General features: G+C 43.1%; 3 protein-coding genes across 3 annotated transcripts; all 3 read left to right on the top strand.

The window, feature by feature from the left end:
• Positions 1–6,469: 6,469 nt before the first annotated feature.
• LOC123169062 (uncharacterized) lies at positions 6,470–7,512 on the top strand. Its single transcript, XM_044586908.1, has one exon. It carries the CDS (start codon positions 6,684–6,686, stop codon positions 7,320–7,322), a length of 639 nt encoding a protein of 212 aa, XP_044442843.1. The 5' UTR covers positions 6,470–6,683; the 3' UTR covers positions 7,323–7,512.
• A 5,161-nt stretch (positions 7,513–12,673) lies between these two features.
• Positions 12,674–14,977, top strand: LOC123169061 (aspartyl protease family protein At5g10770). Its single transcript, XM_044586907.1, has 3 exons — positions 12,674–12,933; positions 13,144–13,430; positions 13,688–14,977. The coding sequence occupies exons 1-3, from the start codon at positions 12,750–12,752 to the stop codon at positions 14,717–14,719; spliced, it is 1,503 nt and encodes a 500-aa protein (XP_044442842.1). The 5' UTR covers positions 12,674–12,749; the 3' UTR covers positions 14,720–14,977.
• Positions 14,978–19,717: 4,740 nt separating this feature from the next.
• LOC123166255 (pentatricopeptide repeat-containing protein At5g16420, mitochondrial) lies at positions 19,718–21,953 on the top strand. Its single transcript, XM_044584025.1, has one exon. The coding sequence runs from the start codon at positions 19,727–19,729 to the stop codon at positions 21,386–21,388; it is 1,662 nt and encodes a 553-aa protein (XP_044439960.1). The 5' UTR covers positions 19,718–19,726; the 3' UTR covers positions 21,389–21,953.
• Positions 21,954–22,342: the final 389 nt, after the last annotated feature.

The following is a 22,342-nucleotide window of genomic DNA, read 5'->3' on the forward strand; positions in this document are numbered from 1 at the left end:
GTTGCTATAGTACTATGCGGAGATTTTATGATGCATTTTTGTAGGAACACCTACACGAAGTTTGGATCAAGTTTTATTTAAAAAGTAAGACAATGCTATTAACTCTGCTATAGTAGTTATGCATGTTATATCCCTTTGGCTATTAACTTAGCAATGCATATATATGTATGATATTAAATATAGAAAATAACATGTAGTTTATTTATATGAACAGGAAACACATCATTACAATTGTGACCTTTTAGGGTACTCCACAAACCACTCTTTTTAAAGAGAGCTTTGTGCAGTGCATCTAAAATGACACATCGGCAACATTGCTTTATTGGTGCACTACACAAAAGAAGATAGTATTGTGTAATTGAAGAACGGAAAATGGGAGAAGTTAAGGGTGTTTTTCAGTGAGTTGAGGAATCATTGAAATTTTGGAACTCTAGAACAGAAATGGGAGAAGTTAAGGATGTTTTTCAGTGAGTTAAAGGTTCTCTCTCGACACCATTGTTGATTCTTCGACGCCAAGACTCTTCTTCTTATAGGATGGACATCACGAATAAATTATCTCAGAACTTAGTTGAATATGTTGCCCCCTGGAATTTATGTCCATATGACAATGTATGGTCGATCAAATGTAATGCAATTTTGCTGGATGTGAATAACTTTGTGTTGTAGTGCATCTCGGGGCTGCACTTCTAGCTATCCCAATTTGCCTAACCAAAAACTGTCATAACTTACCGGCTGTAGACCTAGGTCTGTCAGTTAACTAATACAACAGAGTATTGATTCTTTGCTTCCCCATCTTGCAATGCTTTCCTTTTGAAGAATTTAAAACATCAAAAGACAAGGAGTAGATCGTGAGTTCTCACGACTTTGTTGAATTTGCTTTGTTCTCTCCTGGCTTACGTTTTCTACAGGTTAGGAGGTACATGCCACTACGTGCCTTCACGCAGAAAACCTTCTCTTTTCTCCACAAAGAAGAGCAAAGAATGTCACTTCACTGTAAAAAATATATCAAATGGCATGATGAGTTGTTCCATGGCTTTGTTCTCCTACTGTCTTTTGTTTTCTATACTAGGATGTAGCACATCCGTATATTTTCCTACACACATTCCTTCTCCTCTTCCCTAAGAAAAGGACTACGAATCCATGTCCTTGGAGTTTATATATATGGCAAAGCAGCTTCGTTTGGGAAAAGAAAAAGGACAATTTTTTTTACTAAAGTGGAATGGCATGCATGTACTTGATTGCTGGTCAGGATTTGCTAGAATTGCTTTGTGCCAAATGCACGGCAACCAACAACTTTTGTGGTGATCAATGGGGAGTATTACATTTGTGTCTGAGCCAACCCCAACAAAATTTGAGTACTCCGTCCAGATGCGATTATAAGTCGGGCATGGGTTTTGACGGCCTTAATTGTGACTAGTGAAACATGTATTATATGCCACAAATAATATATTTTTAGATCCATCGCCGAATGAAGTTTCCAAAAATATAATTTTAGTGGCATATTACACATGTTGCTAGTCAATATATTTTTGTAGCATATTATGTATGTTTCGGTAGTCAAACTAAAGACCTAAAATCACATGCCAGACTAATATCCCCCCCCCCCCCCCAGGGCGAGCTAATATATTGTTGGGATTATTGAGAAAAAAGAACGGACCCAAGCTAGCTAGAGCGCATGGGTATCCCAAAAAATTGGGAACCATCCAAACAAGAACATATTCTTGGTCATGGTTAAAAGTGGTATGGTTAGTTTTATTCACCATCCAAACACACCCCAGTTTGTTAGCCGCGCGTAATTCTGACCAAACCATGGTTGAGTTTGGAAACGTAACCTTATACACAAGCCATCTGTTTTCGTAAACCCGTCATAAACTGCGGTGGGAATTTAATTTGTTACAGTAGGTTTGAAAATTCTTACATATAGATGTGAGCTTGGTTTTGGTGGTAAATGATATGTAATACTCCCTCCTTTCCGGTTTATAGGGCTTATCTCAAAATTTTAGTTTTCCCATTTTATAAGTCTCAATTTGGTTGTTCCCCATCACATGTTCAGATTTCAAGGTGCAATAAATCATTGCATGCAAGTATTAAGAGAAATTGACCAATGCATGTACTTTATGCATGCATGCATTGCAATTAATGCATTGGTAAACACAATTTTTGAGGAAAACAAGCACATTAATTGAGTGGTTTTGCAAACTACAAAAATTGTTCCACCACTCACCATCTACCTTGGTTGGTGAGATTTTTTAATTGAGCCCTATAAACCGGAAAGGAGGTAGTATCTGTAATACCCTGGAGTGATTTTGTTATTATTTACTGGATTCAATGGTTGATTGGGATTGTTATTTGCACAGATCTTCATTTGACTATCATCACGAATTAACTTTTGAAAAAAAGAACTTGGACCAATGAATAGCTATTTCTAAATGGACAAAATTAGTCTGGCCAAAGCTGATTGATCGATGTAGGAGCAAGGTTCTTTCTCGTTTCGGATGAAAACTCCAGTAATTGACCGGTTATCAGTTTTTCTGCTTGTCACGGTAATGGGCATACAGCCGTAATTTCTGTTAGAATTTGGATTTGAAAGCTTCAGTAGGGACTAATAATGTAGCCCACGACCATGTTGAAGGAAAAGAAGAGCACTAACCAGTAACCACTATGCCACGGACCTCATTGCGTCAGAATCATGTAGCCCCTGCGTCCCATAATAAGTGTCGCTCAAATGAATATATCTAAGTGTCGCTCAACCAGATGTATCCAGCACTGAAATATGTCTAGATACATCTGTTTGAGCAACACTTAATATGAGACGGAGGTAGTAGAATTTCTATTAATATTTATAATAAAACATGAAATGAAAATGCATTCAAATAGTTTTGGGCGAAAGAAATATTTCCGATATTTTCCAGAAACTAGTTCTTCCAGGCCCCTCCTAAAAAACTGGTATCCAGAAAAGAAACTGTGTAGGAGTACAGAAATAATGCAGTCCGGTATATGCATATACATACACGGTAGTAGTAAAAGCTAAGCAGACGTATCATGATTTTTTTTTTGTAGCTACGTATCATGAATTGAAGATACGTGGGTGTCACGTCAAGCATCACATATTACAGGAAAGCTAAGATTCTTGGCGCCAAAGTAGTCGATGGGGGCGCACAGCACCCTGACGTCGTACGGCCGCGTGTAAGCCGGCCCGACTATGAACCTCACCACGGCCAGCACCAGCACGCTGATCTCCGGCTTGCCACCGCCTTCCCCGGCTGTCCGGAAGGGATCCAAGGCAAAGCTGGCCGACACGCTCATGTTCGTCGTGGTTCCCGGTCGCTGGGGCGCCGGCGGCGCAACGTCCGCAGGCACCTTGTAGACCGTCCCCTTGGCCGTGTACTGAAGGTAGACGATGAAGCTGTGGTACTCCACCCAGGCGCGGTGGCTCGTGTCGTTGGCGGAGAGGGTGAGGTGCAGCTCCCACTTGTTGGACCTGGTGGCGTTGGTGACCGTGAAGACGACCTCTGCCGGGGTGAGGACCGCCGAGACGGCGATGACGACGACGCCGATGACAAGCACCCCGAGGAGAGCCGCCAGGATGTAGCGCTTGGTGCTCCATCCCCTCGGACGAGGCGCTTTCGCCATTGCTAGCTAACTACCTCGGCCGTGCTATACTTGCAATGGCTATATATTACGTGTGAGCCTATGACCTGACCTGATTGGCCACTCCCTAGTCCCACCCATAGCATATATGGACCGATACGTCAGATTGATCGGGGCACATGACTCGTAAGGGTGGGAATTCCAGGGCAAAAAAACAAGTTAGGCTATCCGAGATTTGCTCTTTTTTCCAGCTTTTTGGAGTAGGAATTGGTTCCATAACCAACATTGGACTCAATGGAGCTATTTTACAAATATTATCCCATGGATTTATTGGTGCTACACTTTTTTTCTTGACCGGTGCATGAGAGATCCGTTATCTGCAGTCTCTGAGCTTGATTGCACATCTTTTCCTGCTCATACATGTGTTTTTGCATGCTTGAGACCTCCTCTTTCGCTTGGCTATCCGAGGAAAGATGTCTTACGAGGTGGATTGAGAAATCCTTTATAAGGGAGATAGGTTAGTTACGTTTATATATGAAAAATCGAGATCTAGTGACATAACGCAAGGTCTTCCAAAAGTGAAAAGCCATGTATAGAGTATATTTCTTTTTTCTTTTAAGTAGAGTGCTCCTTCTGTTTACATTCACTAAGAGGGGCGCCGGAGCTAGAAGAAGTGGAGGGAAGGTGGCCACCCACAAGATCAACTCGGTGATGCAGCAAGCCTGCTGTATCAAAAGGAAGGCAAAGCCTCAAGAGGGCGGTGGACTGGGTGCAGGGGCTGGGCGGGGGCAGGGACAAGATGCAGGGGTCAGGTGGGGACGGGGACACGGGGCACCGCCACTGTCGTGCATGCACACGCCGCCCTGGCCAGATCAATATTAGCCGCCCTACTTCTACACCACCAAACATGGGGCCAACAGTCCCCGGCTTCTGCCGCCGGGTACGTGTGCCATATTGCGTCGATGTGAACCCGGTGCTGCTTCATTTCTCCGACTCGGCATCGCCACAGCTTTTCCGATCGTGAATGCCAGGTGTGGATCAACTTGGTGCCTGCTCTCTATTTGTCGGTATGTCTCAACCGAGCGAGACTATGGATGATGACATGGACAGGGAGTTGATGAAGATGATCCATGACGGAGGCGCGGGTCTATCTGAAGAGGGTGGCGGAGGTGGCTTCAAGGATGGACAAGTGGATGACTCGAACCCATAGGTGTATGCTCTGTGGCCAGGTACGTACACCAGGCAGCCAGGAGTGTACACCCAGCAACCGAGTGCAGACACCCAGTAGCTTGACTCGTACAACGGGTAGCCACAGACGGACGTGTACGACGAGACGAGCCTTGATCCAGAGGATTGGCCAGCCGATTCAAAGAAAAGGGGTAGAGGAAAAAGTTTCAACACAAGGGAAGGTAAATTGTTGTGTGATGTGTGGTTACCCACTAGCATCGATTCGATCCATGGAACAAAGCAAAGGAGCTTAATCTTTGGTCCAACATACGTTCTTGGTTCCGTGAGCGCAAGAATTTTGAGCCCTACCTCAACGAAGTTATCTACGATCATGGGACAAAGTAACTTAGCCATCGATCGTACGCCATCCAAGACTTCATGAGTAAGTATTGCCATTTGAAACAACTAATCGATCGGTGGCCAAGTGGTGTGCAAATCACCGAGTAGGTAAGTTGTTCTATGTGTCGGTCATTAGACCGGATATGCTCTATGTCATTTGGCCAGATATGTAACTTGTTGGCCAGATATGCATCTTGTTGAGAATGTTTTCTTATAGCCCTCCCGTGCGTGCACCTCTATTTGAAGGTGGAGAAGAAGAGTTTCGTCCTCATGCATTATTGGTTGAAGTTGAATGTGCAACCCAAGTGACAACTTCATTGCCAGTTCTGTCAAGACTGCCAACATCAGTAATGAGGAAGGCTGGTGATCCAGCCGACCCAACAAAGAGCCGCCCAAGAAGGTTAGGAGGGGGTTCTGGGGAAAGAAGTGGGAGAAGGAGAAGTTGAAGCGAGAAGGGGTGACATCCAACATGACGGAGAGGTTGAGGATATCTTGGTGAAGGAGGAGACATGTGACAAGCGCTCTGACATGAAAGAGGAAATGTTGGCAGAGAGGCTTAACATCTTGATGGTGACGACTGACAAGAAGATTAACTTTGAAGAGAAGAAGACTAAGCTCAAAGAGAGGAGGGTTGAGCTTGCCGCCACTTCCGAGTATAGCAAAATGTTGACCATGAGGATGGATAAGTTGGATTCCAATGCTGCAATGATCGTGTGTGCCGTCCGTCATAAGATGATGAAGCGCTTAGCGGTCGAGATGGAGGCGACTGAGAAGGAGGCGGCTGGTAAGGAGTCAACTGGTGAGGACGAGCCAGAGACAGATTGAGTGAGGAGGCTCGGACAGTCGGTCTGGCAGGGCAAAAATGAAAAATACCTTCTTTGTATGGACATCATGGCAAAGAAGGAGAAGGCATGTAAAAACTATGAAAATTCGTCCTTTTGTGATGTGATCGAGTGTTATGAACAGTGTACTTTAATTTACGCACATTGCTATTCATTGGAAATAAAATTAGGCTTATATAGGCGGACTTTAAGACTTGAGAAATGTGATTGAATGGTCACTTTCCGTATCTATGTCCACAAACTGGTTCGAACCAATCCGCGGCTAAATAGTGTTGTTGATGCCCTAAAGTGACCGGGCATACAACAGCTATGTGTTTAAATAACGAGCAGACATATAAATTTTGAGAGAAAAAGTAAGCCCGTCCAAATAGGAGTAGTTTAGTGCGATCGATGAATGCTACTTGAGTGCGCCTTGACACTACTCATCTTTTCCTCTTTTCTCGACATAGCTTCCTTGTTTAAACTAAGATAGCTTCCACCGGAGTGCTAAGAACAATTTTCACTTTAACCTGTGCATATGCAGGCACGTGGTATCGTGTTAATGGATATGCATATAACTATCCATGGATTAGGCAGCTCCCTAGACCGACCGACCGATATCTACACTGCAGCAGTACTGGAGTAGTAGGTAGGCAGGCAGGTGCTAAACGCAGAAGACATCAAGAGTGTTATCTTGCCAGCTCTATGGGCAAGGATGACGACGACGGCGATCCCACAAGAGTCCGATGGTTGATGGATGCGGCGCGGTACGCCGTGGCGGCCCTGGTGACTGCGGTCACCGTGGCGGTCATCGCCAGGGCCGTCGTCGTGTCGCTGCGCTCCGAGAAGCTCGAGATCACGGTCGTCAATGGCACCGTGACTGCGTCCGTGAACACGGCGGCGAATCCTACCCAGGTAAGGCTGCTGATGACCATCCACAACTACAACCCCAGCGGCCGCGTCGGCATCCAGTACGTGGGCGTCAACATCACCCTCCTCTACCAAAACGACACGCCGATCACCTGGATTAGCATTGAGGACGGCCCTGTCAACGGCATCCATGTGGAGCCCCAGTTCATACGGGAGTCCGTCGTGGACACGAGCCTCAACGTGCCGGACGACGTGCCGGCGGCGTTTGCCGGGGCCATGACGGCGCCCAACGGGTCCCAGCTGTTCGAGAACGCCAAGGTGCACCTGAAAGGCACGCTCCAGACGCAGATCTCTGGGCTCAACTACACGCACGGCGGCCAGCCCACCGAGTACCTCTGCTCTCCGGTTGCCATCGGCGTCAAGTCAGAGAAGCTGCTCGCCCATGCCGTCGACGTATCTTGCGAGGAAGTTTAGTATGTCTTTGTTTTTTCTGATCGACTTGGAGAGCGTGATTAACTGGCTGATGTATTGATAATTTGATGTTTTTGGCTAACCTGCATTGGTATTGTTAATAATTCGTGTGGGATTAGTACTTGTGTATGTGTCAAACAATAATTTTGCCGGCAGGAACCACCTAGAAAGCAGTAATTTAGTTTCTTTTTCATCAAAGGAGAGTTTGAACTCCATACCTTTGCATCGACTGGCACGCCCAATAGTACTCCCTCCGTCTAGAATACGTCTAGATATATTTATTTGACCGACAAAGTAATTCCAGACGATGATAGTAGTATATACAGAAAGCACAAGTCTGAAGTCAGAAAACATACAGAAAGGATGGACGTGATAACGTCTCTCTTTTACCTGTTGAGAGTTCATCTTGCTCCATCACCTTGAACAACACCACCATCATCATGTAAAAAAACAAAAAAACAGCACAATCGCTCCTACATATACAAAAAATAACACCACGGTCGATTCTCTAATCCCCGATGCCTCTTCTCCTCTACGGCACCTCACGCAGGCAGCAACCGTCGACCTCCTCGCTCAGGTCTAGGTAGCTTCCCCTCAATCTGATCTTCTTCTTAATCAGCTCTTAATCTGATAGTTTGACCTTTCTCACACCGCCCATGTGCTACAACTATAAATCTACGCTTATTAGGTACGGGTACAACTCCCGTGATGCACTTCCTCAGTGTTCTCTATGTAAGATTACTACAAACCATTTGGTCAGGGTAATTAGCTAGTTTCACATGGTCTTGATTTTGTGCCCCTTTTATATGTACTAGTGGTTGGGGCGTCACCCTGTGGCGTCGCTTGAGAGGAAGCTATGCGCATGTTTCCATTTAAAAAATACATAGAGTCCTCACCTCCGTCTAAAAAAACATCTTAGAAAAAAAAATCTCACCTCCATCTAAAAAAGTAAAAAATAAAATAAAATTACCACCATAGCTACCAACGAGTGCCACTTTTCATAAGCCTCCATTTATAAAATATTAGAGGTCCTCATCTCCATCTAAAAAAATATATTTAAAAAATAATCCATACCTTCATCTAAAAAATTTTTAAAAGATTTCTCACCGCGGCCAACCAGCTTGCGCCACGTGGCATAACTGGTTGGCCGCCCTTGGTGTCCCTGCCAATGATGCGACTGGCAGCCATCATTGTCCAGCCGAATGGAGTTTTTTTTATCCTTTTCTTCTGTATACGAATGTTCTTTTCTTAAGGGACAACTGATTGCCAGTAGTATCTCTTTGGGAGAGGACATGTTTCTTTGTTGGTTGTACTGACGTAATTAATTATTGTTATTTTCTAAACGAAGCTAATGAACCTAGCTAGCAACCTAATCTCTGGAGTAGCTAGTTTAGGCTTTCTTTGATTATCTTAGTTGTTGCATGGAACTTGCACGTCAATTCTATATACGATACCGATGAACAAACGCTGATGCTCTATTCTTTTGATGTCCTCACGGATAGTATATGTGCAACAAAATAATTATATAATATTGCCTAGTGTTTGAGGGATCTGTACCAATGGGCCAAGAAATCATTTACGACAATCTCTCGTCATTCTTAAGTTGTGAATTGGCCTACAAAAAAATATATGTCAAGTAAATATGCTTTCTAGATAACTGAGTATTTCATTACCAACTTTACGATTTGTATAAGCAAATTTATTCACATAAAATTTCAAAACACAGGGACATTAATTTACTTTGCTTTTTAATTACCTCTCACGGATTTGTTCTCGGAACTGCTTAAATTAAATTACACATAACGTAGTAGTTAAGCAATCAGACATAAACCGAGAGTAATTAAGCGGGAAGTGGACAATTACTTTTTCCAAAGAGGCTACCTGGAATGTGATTATTAAAGTTATATTATTCTTCGTTGGAAGGCTCTGAGAATTTTGCTTTATCTCTCAAAGGTTAGGTCAAAATTAGTTCTTTTAAGAAATTAGACATCATCATGATAAAGCAAAAACGAGAGTCGACATGACACATCTTTAGTAACATATTGATGTGACCTGCAGAAATGTGTTATTATTACGCATTTAGTGCACATGAGATTGATATTCCAGATCATAATTTTGACATTATATCTCCATTTCATGCCTTGATCCATAGCATTTTCTGTTCTTTTCAAACCTAACTTTAGATGCCCACCGGTCTTCTTCCTCTCAGCTCGGCGAGACGTTATGCCACCACAACCATGCCAATCATCCTCTCCTAGCTTTGGTGGTTCTTCTTTTCAGGTCTACTTCGATCGCGTCGCCCTAATCAAAGGACAAACTCATGTTCCGTGTGCATTACCACGCCCTTCGAACATAACACTCTACCCAACTATTTATTATGGGACCAGCTTCGCACCAGCTACAGTAGGATTTCTTTTATTATCCTAGTCTTTGCATGGAACTTGCGTGTGAATTCTATATACAGGTGTCGATGAACAAATACTGATGCTCAATTCTTTTGATGTCCTCACGGATAGTATATGTGCAACAAAATATTTATATAATATTGCCTAGTTTTTGAGGGATCTAAATCAATAATGGGCCAAGAAATTATTTACAAGAATCGCTCATCATTATCAGGTTGTGAATTGGCCTACAAAACTTAACTTTTTTAAGTAAATATGCTTTCTATGTAACTGAGTATTTGATTACCTACTTTACGATTTGTATAGTCAAATGTATTTACATATGTGTTCTAAAAAAGTATTCACATACAATTTCTAATTTTCTATACACAGGGACGTTAATTAACTTTGGCTTATTAATTTGTTGGGACGTTTGCTCTTGATGAAGACAGGTATAACCAATTACAGAGCAAATTATTAGGTAGACAGGTATAACCAATTACAGAGCAAATTATTAGGTATTTGGTCCATATTATATTGTACTGACCATCCTGCACACAAGGATGCAACCTCTTCTGAACATCCTCTAATGGTGTGTCGCCTACCAACTTAAATAGGCAGGTTGAGAGTTATGCCGATGTGCATGGACAATGTCCAGAGCAGGGTGACTAATGCTTCCTCATGCCGTTTCACTTGGAGGTCACTGCTTGACTGCGCCATGTGCATAATAAGCTCTACCTAAAGGTCAGCAAGTAGTTCCCAAATGGAGGCAACTGCCAGAGTATTGGCGAATCATATCAGCACATGCAAGTCACATTTTTATTTCTTTTTCAAAAGGAATATTGGCAACTTGGGCACAATATGCATCTACCATATTATGAAATGTAATGTCTACGTCTGATCCACCCATCCGAGAAAAAAATCTTGTTATGAATGGCACGTGGCAAATTAAAACTGTCACCTTGTTCTTTTGGTAAGGTAATTATAGGTTGTGTCGATATATGTTGTCTTATGTTTGGGACTTACTTTCACCTTTCTCTCATCAAAACACAACCTCTCTCACCTCTTGAACTCCAGGGCCTTGCACGTCTAAGTAATGTGCTCCCTATCACAGTAATAAACAAGTAACCAAGCCCTAGTACAGAAGATCATGCAAAGGCTGAAAGATATGCATGCATGATTGAACATGATTGACTTAGCTTCTTGCAATTGGCCTTGCACGATTCTCTGCTACGTGCGGAAGTCCACAAATCAATATTAAAACCATGCATGGAAAAGAAAAGGTAGGTTATAAATCATGGGTTTTTTTAATCCTTTCCTTATATATACGGATGTTCTTTTCTTAAGGGCCAACGGATTGCCAGTAATATCTCTCTGGAGGGAACATGTTTCTTTCTTCGTGGTACTCATGTAATTAATTATTTTTATTTCCTAAATGAAGCCAATGAACCTAGCAAGCTACTCTCTCTCTCTCTCTCTCTCTCTCTCTCTCTCTCTCTCTCTCTCTCTCTCTCTCTCTCTGGAGAGCATAGGTACTTTAGGCTTTCTTTTATTATCCTAGTCTTTGCATGGAACTTGCGTGTCAATTCTATATACAGGTGTTGATGAACAAACATTGATGCTCCATTCTTTTGATGTCCTCACGGATAGTATCTGTGCAACAAAATATTTATATAATATTGCCTAGTGTTTGAGGGATCTAAACCAATGGGCCAAGAAATCATTTACGAGAACCGCTCATCATTATCAAGTTGTGAATTGGCCTACAAAAAAAATTAACTTTGTCGAGTAAATATGCTTAGATAAGCGAGTATTTGATTACCTACTTTACGATTTGTGTAGTCAAATGTATTTACATATGTGTTATAAAAAAAAGTATTCACATACAATTTCTATACACAGGGACGTTAATTAACTTTGGCTTATTAATTTGTTCTTGCACCTGCTTAAATTAAAGTACACATAACATCATAGTTAAGTAACCACACATAACCTGATAATAAGCAGGAAGTGGTCTATTGCTTTTTCTAAGAAGGCTGCCTAGAATGTCATCATTAAAGAATATATTCTTTGTTGGAAGGCTCTGAGAATTCTGCTTTATCTCTCAAAGGTTAGGCCAAGATTAGTTTTTTAAGAGAAAAAGGTGATAAAGCGAAAACCATAGTTGACATGACATATCTTTAGTAACATATTGATGTGACCTGCACAAATGCGTTATTATTATGCATTTAGCTAGTGCATATAACATTGAAATTTTAAAAATTAATTTTGATCATTACAGCTCCATTTCATGCCTTCATCCTTAGCATTTTCTGTTCTTTTGAAACCTAACTTTAGATGCCCACCACTCGTCTTCCTCTCAACTCGGCGAGCCATGTTGTCACCACAACCATGCCAATCCTCCTCCCCTAGCTTTGATGGTTCTTGATTTCAGATCTACTTCCATCGCGCCGCCCTAACCAATGGATAAACTCACGTGCATCATCGACGTGCCCTTTAAACATAACACTCCATTCTAATATTTATTGTGTCGGCTCAAATCTCATGGTTGCAAGTTGTATGGACATCCAATTCACCGAATGGGTCAAGCCGAGAAAGGAAGGTCGTGAAAGTAACAACATACAAATGATTTTTTAGCCTCTCAGACATTGAACCTCATGGTTAATACAATGTCGAGGTCCATGCACCGCCTGCTGAGCTTGGTGGACTCATATGTGCGCATATTGTACACTACAAGGACAATGATGGAGAACGTGTGTCGCGGGGAAGCATCGGCCAAGCATGAAAGCACCCACAAACTTAACTAGAATAATGAAAACAAAAGGAGAAGATCAAATCCTGTAAAGCAAAGGCGTCTATGTTCCTGCAAGCAATTCAGAGGCCGTGGGAATCAATTTCGGGTATGGCTGCTTTCCATCATACGTCCGCCCATCCATGGATGCATTCTTTTCCCTATAAATAGAGCTGATCGACCTGCAGAAATCATCAATCATCCCATCAACTCATCAAGGCATTGCCTAAACATTAAGGCATTTAGTTCGTGAACATGAAGGTTTCCACTCTGCAGCCGCTACTTCTTCTGATCATCTTGTCTAGTTCTTGTTGCCTGAGTGCAAATGCAGGTGCTCATGCGGCTCAGGGAAATCACCATGAAATCAATCAGTTCATGGTCGTGGCAACAAGCTCCCTGAAGCACATCCCAGACGATGCAGTCTGCTCTGGACACAAGGGTAAGTTTGTGGAGTACTCCCTCCGTAAACTAATATAAGAGCGTTTAGATCACTACTTTAGTAATCTAAACACTCTTATATTAGCTTACAGGGGGAGTAGTATATATTTCTTCAAAAAGGGTAAACCCTGGCCGCTATATCAGGTGATGCACGAGCGGTTGTATAAATATAATACTAACTTCAGCTAACATGTGCTTGGACGGTGAACAGTAATGCCGTCCCGCAACAGCACCGCCTGGGTGCCGATGAACCGCCCGCACGGCCCATGCTCGTCGTCATCATCAAGGGCAACGACGGTGGATAAGGGTGTTGATGTCGATGACATGCTCCTGTGGGACCAGCTTCGCACCAGCAACATCCGGACGCAGCTCTCCGCCGATGTTGGCAGTGCCGGTGCGGGTGTACCCATAATTGCCAGAACTACCAAGGTGTCTAACCAGGATTACATGCCGGCATCACAGGCGGCAGTGGGGCAAAACTCAGGGACGTCAAAATCGGTGAGAACCGGCCGGATAACATATTACGCTAATCCTTGGTATTTTGAAGTACTGGTGAACGTACTTGGGGTGTGTATCAATTTAAGTGAGATTTTAGTACACTTTTCTTGCAAACAAAAATACACTTGCTACCTTAACAGGACCTCACGTTGACGTATCAATAGCCAATAGCAAAGTTGGGTGGCAGAGATTCCAGTGAGAATGAGAAAGCCTGTATATCTAAATGGGGTAACAACTGATCTGTACAATTTTTGTAGATCCAAAAGTCTGATCAGACGGCGACTGGCGAGCACCACGCAACGGCGAGCCAGACGGTGGTCGTCGACACGAGCAGCGACATCCCGTGGGTGCAGTGCCTCCCGTGCCCCATCCCGCAGTGCCACCTTCAGAAGGACCCATTCTATGACCCGGCCAAGTCGAGTACATTCGCTCCAATCCCCTGTGGCTCCCCAGCCTGCAAGGAGCTCGGCAGCAGCTACGGCAATGGCTGCTCAGGCAGCACGGACCAGTGCAAGTACACTGTTAACTATGGCGACGGTAGGGCAACGTCCGGGACATATGTCACTGACACGCTGACGATGTCCCCCACCATCCTAGTCAAGGACTTCCGGTTCGGATGCAGCCATGCCGTGAGGGGCTCCTTCAGCGACCAGACCGCCGGCGTTCTGGCCCTCGGCGGCGGTGGTGGGTCGCTTCTGGAGCAGACGGCGGAGGCCTACGGCAACGCCTTCTCCTACTGCATCCCGCACCCGAGCTCCTCTGGCTTTCTCTCGCTGGGCGGGCCGGCGGAGGCCTCCTCCAAGTTCGCACGCACGCCCCTGTTCAAGAACAAACATGCGCCGACGTTCTACATCGTGCACCTGGAGGCAATCACCATGGCCGGGAAGAGACTTGGTGTGCCGCCGGCTACCTTTGCCGGCGGCGCAGTGATGGACTCTGGTGCAGTAGTCACGCAGTTGCCACCGGCAGCGTACGCTGCACTGCGAGCCGCGTTCAGAAGCGCCATGGCAGCATATGGCCCACTGGCGGCACCCGTGCGCAACCTCGACACATGCTACGACTTCACTCGCTTCCCTGAGGTGAAGGTCCCCAAGGTTTCTCTCGTATTCGCTGGTGGCGCCACCTTGGAGCTCGACCCGGCATCCATAATGTTGGATGGCTGCCTGGCGTTCGCGCCCACCCCCGGTGAAGAATCCGTCGGCTTCATCGGCAACGTCCAGCAGCAGACTTACGAGGTTCTCTACGACGTCGGCGGCGGGTCCGTGGGTTTCCGCCCTGCTGCGTGCTGACGTCGCAGGTTGCAGGACAACCAATCGTGTGATATGACCCACTACTATCTATTTGGGATCTACAAGCTAGCTCATTTGAGATCGAGCTAGTTTGCTTTAAATAAATGCAAGAAGAAGATGTAATGCGTGTAATGTTTTTTCTTTTCAAATGGCCTATGATTGTAAACCTTACATGGTGCATTTACTGACTGTTAAGCCAACTTATATAATTATTTTACCGATTGATGTGCAATACTATAGTTTGTCCTTTTCATGCCATTCTTATTGTGGAACTTGTTTTGTTTTGCTGCGTACCATTTACTCCCTCCGGATCGTTATACAAGACCTATCGAATTTCGAACTAGATGATTTCGGAACGCGTTGCTTTGGCCAAGTATGTTTTTGCAGGCCTAGAATGCATTCCATCCGTCTTGCCGAAAGGGCATTCAATGCAATCTTCATTCCCTTCCTTGCGGAAACTCAAAGAGATGCATAGTTATAGAGTATTGTTACTACATCCAAATGAAAAATTGTGGTATGTTAGTAACTCACGGTCCAAAGTATTTTGGCAATAAAATAAATTAATTTCTTGATAGAAAATATCTCAAGTCAGTTTAAGATTAATATATGATGGAGTCCACCTTCACCTCTGCCTTCCGTTTTAAATACAGTAGTACTGATCGCATGCTATTCCTAACGTGTGATTCATTGTGAAAATTTTCTACCTGTCTTGGGTGGTCCGTGTGATTCGCAGCGGCAGCATTTGAAGACGTGTATACTCATATGCATGAACTCCCTCGGATCCATATTAATTGTCGCTCATTGATTTAGTTCAATTAATATGGATAGGATAGAGTATACGTTTTACGTAAAATGTATTAATATATAAATCTAAGAAAAAGAAGATCTAATTGCACCACCAAAAAGGAGCGTGGTGACTTAGAGAGTCCTATGCTGGTCCCGCCTTGAGGTTTTTTCTTCGAGTTGTTACTGGGCAGGCCGTTTCTTCTCTCTGCATTGTATCGTGCCTAGCAAACCAGGTTGCGCTCGCTCGATCGATGTACCGCTGTTCGATGGCTTTTTTTCTTTGTTGTCTGCTGGTTCGTTGGTCCGGTTTTAAGTTTTCATTCTTCTTTCCTTTGTTTTCCGTGATTTTCTTTATGGTTTTCAATGGTTTTTTGCTTTTCTTTCCTTTCTGTGTGTTTTCTCTACAGTTTTTCATGGGTTTTTTTCTTTCTTTTTTGTGTTTTTCTTCATGGTTTATGTCGGTTTTCAACGTTTATTTATCTATTTCTTTTTAATCGGTTTCCCAGGTTTTCTTTTTTTCTTCGTTATACTACGGCTTTTGTTTCTTTATCGGTTTTCTGTTGTTTTTTGTTTTCCTTTGTTTATTTTTCTTTTCTGCACTGGTTTCTTCGGTTTTATTGTTTTATTTTTCAGTTTTCTTGTTGTGGGTTTTTCTTTTGTTTCTTTCTTATTTTTTGGGGGGTTTTTCAACACCAGTTTACATAATTTGTATACATCAGTAACATTTTATAATAACATTTAACTATTTTCAAATGCATGATTAATATTTTCTCAAATATATGTTTTCATGCCTATTTCATTTCATACACATTGTACATTTTTCATATATATCAAAAATAATTTTGTACACATAACTAACATTTTTCAAATACATGATTAACAGTTTTTAAAAAATGTTTTTGTTTTTTAAAATAGACCTTCTATATTTTGTATACACCATGAATATTTTTATACATGTTTATATTTTTAAAAATACATGGTTAACATTTTTTCGTATTTTATGTATTCACGTCCAGTTTTTTCATACATGTTATACATTTTTCATATACATTAGAAACATGTCTGTACATATATTAAACATTTTTTAAAATTCATGTTTAACATTTTTTATTTTACATTTTTACGTCCACCATTTCATACAAAATCTACATTTTTACATACACCGTGTACATTTTTTGTACACAACAAGAAAAAAAAAATCATAAATGTTTAACATGTTTTAAATACATAATTGAGATTTTTTTTTTCCATATTTATGTTTTGATATCTACTTTTTCATACATGTTGTACATTTTTCGGACACATCAGAAACACTTTTCTGTACACCTTTAATTTTTTTCAGATGTATGATTAAGAATTTTTGAAAAATTTATGTAAAGTAAAGTTTAACCTATATTTTGAAAATTTTAAAAATATAAAAAAGGTGAAAAAGCAAAAAAACTAAAACAAAATTGCGAGAAAGAAAGAAAGAAAAAATGAGCGCTTAACGCCTCATGGGTTGGGCCAGCCCATTGGTGCAGGCACTTCAGGCGAGCTCTCCTACTTCCTCGCTACAAGCGAGGGATAGTCGGGTCCAGATAAAGAATATGAGATTGTTCCTCCTACATCTCCAATCATAAGTCCCCATGTTGCTCATTATGTTAAACCCATAATTAGCATTACGTAAGTCTAGCATTATTCCTCTATTATATCCATAATTTCAGACAAGTAGGGTTAGGCCTATTACTCGCATGGCGGGGGCCTAAACCTGGGTAAATCGTCTTTGTTTCCATCTCATCACTTCAAGTCACATCCCGTTGTTACAAGAATCCACATACTTTATTGTACAGATATTCAGGTACCTTACAAAACACAGTCCATGTAGAGGGGGCTTTAGGCGCCTCGTGTGCGGACTAGGTGGTGGGTAGTATGTATGTCCACTAGTAGAAACGGGCCTTTAGTCCCAGTTCTAGAACCAGGACAAAACAAACGGGACTAATGCTCATTACTTTTAGTCCCGGTTGGCTTACGAACCGGGACAAAAGGAGCTCCACGTGGCCGCTGTCTGGAGCTCCACCTTTAGTCCCGGTTGGTAACACCAACCGATACTAAATAATATTTTTTGATATTTTTTGTAAATGTTTTTTGAATTTTTTTTTTCTGATTTTCAAATTTCTCAATTGTTTGACAATTTAATCTCTAATCACCCCTCATCACTGCTCAAGTGTGGAGCACTCATTCCAAATCGTCTACCTTCCTGGCAGGTGACCCATCCCCTCACTACTCCAGCCTAAGCACGCTTAACTTCCGAGTTCTATTCCCCCTAGTTTCCAAGTCCGCACTTGTTATTTTCCTGACAATAGTAAACTGTCAATCCTATTAACCCTTAGGAGTTGAACTTGAGCATGAAATCACACGTTTCACCGTTTGAGTTTGAAATTATTATTCTAAAAAACAATAATTATTTAGTAACACTAATATTTCTTGAATAAGTAGTTTGACCACAGTTTGACCAAAAATTCAAAAAAACTTAATTTTGAGGATAAATTTTTTTCCTTTCAGAATTTGAGGATTCTAAAAATTTGCAAAACGGCCTACGGCGGTCCAAATAGGAACCGATTTTCGTGCTGAACGTTTTGATATATTATACGTTTTTTACATCATATGCAAAATTTATAGACGTTTTACTTTTTCATAACATTTTTTTTGCAAAACATTTCGAAATTTATGTTTTTTAACTTTCCTAACTAGTAGATGTAGTAACATAACTACATCTTGAAGGATTTTAATTTTTGAAGTTTTCATGACTTTCTTTTCTTTTCAATACAAAAATGGTGATACGGTGGGGGGCGTAGAGTTTGAAAATCGATGAACTCCTTTAGTCCGGGATGATGTCCATCCAATCCTACCGTCGACTACATCTGCTAGCACTATCCCAACCAGAGTCACAAGTAAGGTTAACCAAGCTAGAGTCACGTTCTATTAAAGTGGCAAAAAGAATTACTTTTTAATATAGCAAAGCTAATTCTATCAACTATTATTAAAGGCTAAACAACTATTAATACAAAACAATAGAAAATTTTATATTAATTAATTATAAAAATTTATCTATTGTTGTCTAACAGAAGCATACTACAACATGTTAAAATCTACAGAAATAACTAACTAAAAATAATTGAAAACAACAATTAAAGGACTAAAGCAACTATATAAGCAAAACAGTAATGTTTTAATTAAAATCCTAATTTAAATTATTCTAAAAATAACCAAATAAATCTTAATGTGACAACAATCTAACATGTGACTAGGAGCAAAAGGAATTAAATTAAAAACTATTTTTAAACTCAAATTATTCACAAATCTAGAGTTTGAAGCAAATTTGAACAAATTCAAATTCGAAAACTAATGACACAAACAGAAACTAGACAAAATTGTGAATCTAATGCAAAAATAATCACTCAAATATCCTAAAAGATATAAGCAATTTAAAACAGAAACTAAAAATAAAAAACAAATGAGAAAAAAATTCAGAACTCCTTTAGTCCCGGTTGATGGCTCCAACCGGGTGAGAGAAGATGCGACGAGGACAATGACAACTATGATTTCACCTAAGTTGTAGCCTGAATCCACGCCCAAGCGAGCCCCTAGAGCCACAACTGCTACAATGAGCTACTAGGCCACGGTCCTAGCAGCCTGGGCCAGATTATTGACCTGATAGACGATCAGTTTTCATCATTTTTGTTGTAGCAAGAGATGTGAAGAAAAGTAGTTTCTCCACCCCATATTCATTGTTGATGAAATGATGTATCTACATACATCTGTTTCAATGACAATTAATATGGAACGGAGAAAATAGATTCCATGTTAACCTACTTTTGATGGGTCATATTTATTTAGGACCCTGATAACGCCGAACGTTTGTTTCTTGACCATGACAAACCGAATGTTTTTCATGACATTTTTAGTAACGTGAGGATGGCAAGTTTAGTTTACACGCATGGTAAATCTGTGCTCAGTATATTTTTGCTAGAAAATTACCATGCGTGTCAACTAAATTTGCAATCCTCTGAAATTGCCGTAAAAAAGTTTGATTTGCCATGATCAAATCATGAACGTTTCAGATTTATCATTTCGGTTTATTTAGGATGGGTTTGTATTTTTTTTTAAGGGAGAAGACAGTTCTTATTCGCGCGTCCTTCTGATTTCCGTTTGTAATTTCTCTATCCCCAAACACCAAATACCATGCCGGTGCGGCGCGCTCTCGACCTCACCCGCGCCGCCATGCCGCCGCGGCGCTGCCCGGCGGCGCCGCCTCCCGCCCGCGCCTTCTCCGCGGCGGCGCCGTCCGCCAAAACCACCGTGCAGCTCGCCCACCTCGCGCACCTCCCGTCCTCCCTCCCGCCGCCGTCCCACTGCACCGTCACCCCGCCCGTCCAGCCCTGGCCGCGCCGCCTCACCCCCCGGAGCTTCTCCCGCCTCCTCCACCGCCTCCCGACCCCCCAGCTCGCCGTGCTCGCCTTCCGCCACGCGCTCTTCCGCGCCACGCCCCCCCTGCCCCCGTCCATCCCCGTCTTCGCCGCGGTGCTCTCCCGCCTCGCCGGCGCGCCCCCGGACCTCCTGCCGCCCGTCCTCTCCGCCCTCCGCGCCGCCCGCCTCCCGGCCTTCTCCGACCGCGCCTTCCTGCCCCTCCTCCGCGCGCTCCCGCCGCTGCCCTCCCTCCGCCTCTTCCTCTCCCTCCCGTCCTTCAACTCCCACCCCTCCGTGCGCTCCTTCAACGCCCTCCTCCACTCCCTCGTCGCCGCGCGCCGCCTCCGCCTCGCCGCCGCCCTCTTCCGCGCCGCGCCCACCAAGCTCTACATCACGCCCGACCTCGTCTCCTGCAACATCCTGCTCAAGGGCCTCGTTGGCGTGCGCGACCTCGATGCCGCCCTCAAGGTTCTCGACGAAATGCCCGGGTGGGGGATCGTCCCCGATGTCGTCACCTACACGACGGTTCTCTCCGCATACTGTGCCAAGGAGGATCTCAAGGGCGCCCAGAAGCTATTCGATGATATAATTGCCGGTGGGCGTGTGCCAGATGTTACGATGTACACGGTGCTCATCGATGGGTACTGCCGGACCGGGAAGATACAGGATGCAGCTAGGATTATGGATGAGATGGAGGTCGCCGGGGTGCAACCGAATGAGGTTACGTATTCAGTCGTGATTGAGGCATGCTGTAAGGAGGGGAAATCTGCCGAGGCGTGCAATCTAATGGGCGAGATGCTTGGGGCAGGGTACACGCCAGATACACCACTGGCTGCTAAGGTGGTCGATGTGCTGTGCCAGGACGGAAAGGCAGACGAAGCACACCGAATGTGGAAATGGATGGTGAAGAAGAACGTCCCACCAGATAACACAATCACGAACACATTGATCTACTGGTTATGCAAGAGTGGAATGGTTCAGGAGGCAAGGAAGCTGTTTGATGAGCTCGAGAAGGGGTACAAGCCAAGCTTACTGACTTATAACTCGCTTATTTCCGGACTATGTGAAAATGGGGAGTTACAAGAGGCTGGGCAGGTGTGGGATGACATGGTTGAACGGGGATACGAGCCAAATGCCACGACTTACGAGGCCTTTATCAAGGGATTTTGCAAAATTGGGAAGCCAAATGAAGGGGCCACAGTATTTACTGAGATGGTGACCAAAGGGTGCACCCCAAGCAAGGTTCTTTACCAAGTTTTGGTCGATAGCCTTTCTGAGCCAATACATGACGATATTGTTGACAAAATTGTTGAAACTGCTGCCTTAAGTGGTGGGGATTTCTTGGATGGCGATTCTTGGGAGATCTTTATCAGGAGAGTGTTAGATACTAAGAGTGATACTTGGAACAAGCATCTCAATTCAGTGCTAGATACATAGCCATGAGGTGTGGTGTGCAGACTCCAGTTCAAAGCCCAAAACTGATCATTTTATTCTGAATAAATTTCTCAAGGAAGTTGATGCCTTGATGGCACTAGTCTTCCTCTGTAATTTCTCTGAAACATTCTTCCACTGAAACTAACACCGTCAATAGCACATTGATCTATTGATTGTGTAAGAATGGAATGGCTGTGGCGGTGATGAGGCTGGTTGATGAGCTCATGGAGGGCTCCACACCAAGCTTGGGACTTACAACCCACTTAGTTTCAGATTATGTGAAAACAGTGAGTTACAGGAGGCTTGGGTCATGTGAAAACTGTTCAGATTACCGTCGCAAGAACAAGGTTAGAGAATATTTGAGGAACTGGAGCTGCTAATTGTTAGCAACAAAACTTTCTGGATGAATAGTGTAGAGTCTAATAGTGTTCTTGGTTGCTGAACTGAAACACCATTGTTACTCTGTATTCAGTTCTCATTTGCCTTGTCATTGCCTCTGCAACTCAGATCTTCCTGGGACATTGTATTTCTGCGGTGTAGAAGAGGATGTGGTTCATGGCTTGCCCTATATTGAAGTACTTTGTGAGAGAACTCCAATGCTCCAAGTCAACTTGTAACTCTGTATGTGCTCGTCCCCATGGTCACTGGTGGAGACTGCTGGGCTGTGATCAGGGAAGGGAAAAACAATGGAGAGGAAGATGGCGATGTTTCTGACGACCATTTAGAGTTATCTCTGACGGTATTGTTGTTGATGTTGATACGAGTGTATTCCTCTTTGTTTTGTGAAATATAGTATGTGATAAAAAGGACCCTGGTGATCAGAAGCACGTATACAATTCTGCTCCCTGTGAGCAGCTCAGCTCTTGCTCCAACCTGATGAATTGCTCTTCTAAACTCAATGTCATAGAAGCTTCCCGCAGATTCATCTCAACTACAGGAGGAACTGGTAAAACATCT

This window comes from Triticum aestivum, chromosome 7D, assembly GCF_018294505.1.
Source record: "Triticum aestivum cultivar Chinese Spring chromosome 7D, IWGSC CS RefSeq v2.1, whole genome shotgun sequence".
Taxonomy (NCBI): Eukaryota; Viridiplantae; Streptophyta; class Magnoliopsida; order Poales; family Poaceae; genus Triticum; species Triticum aestivum.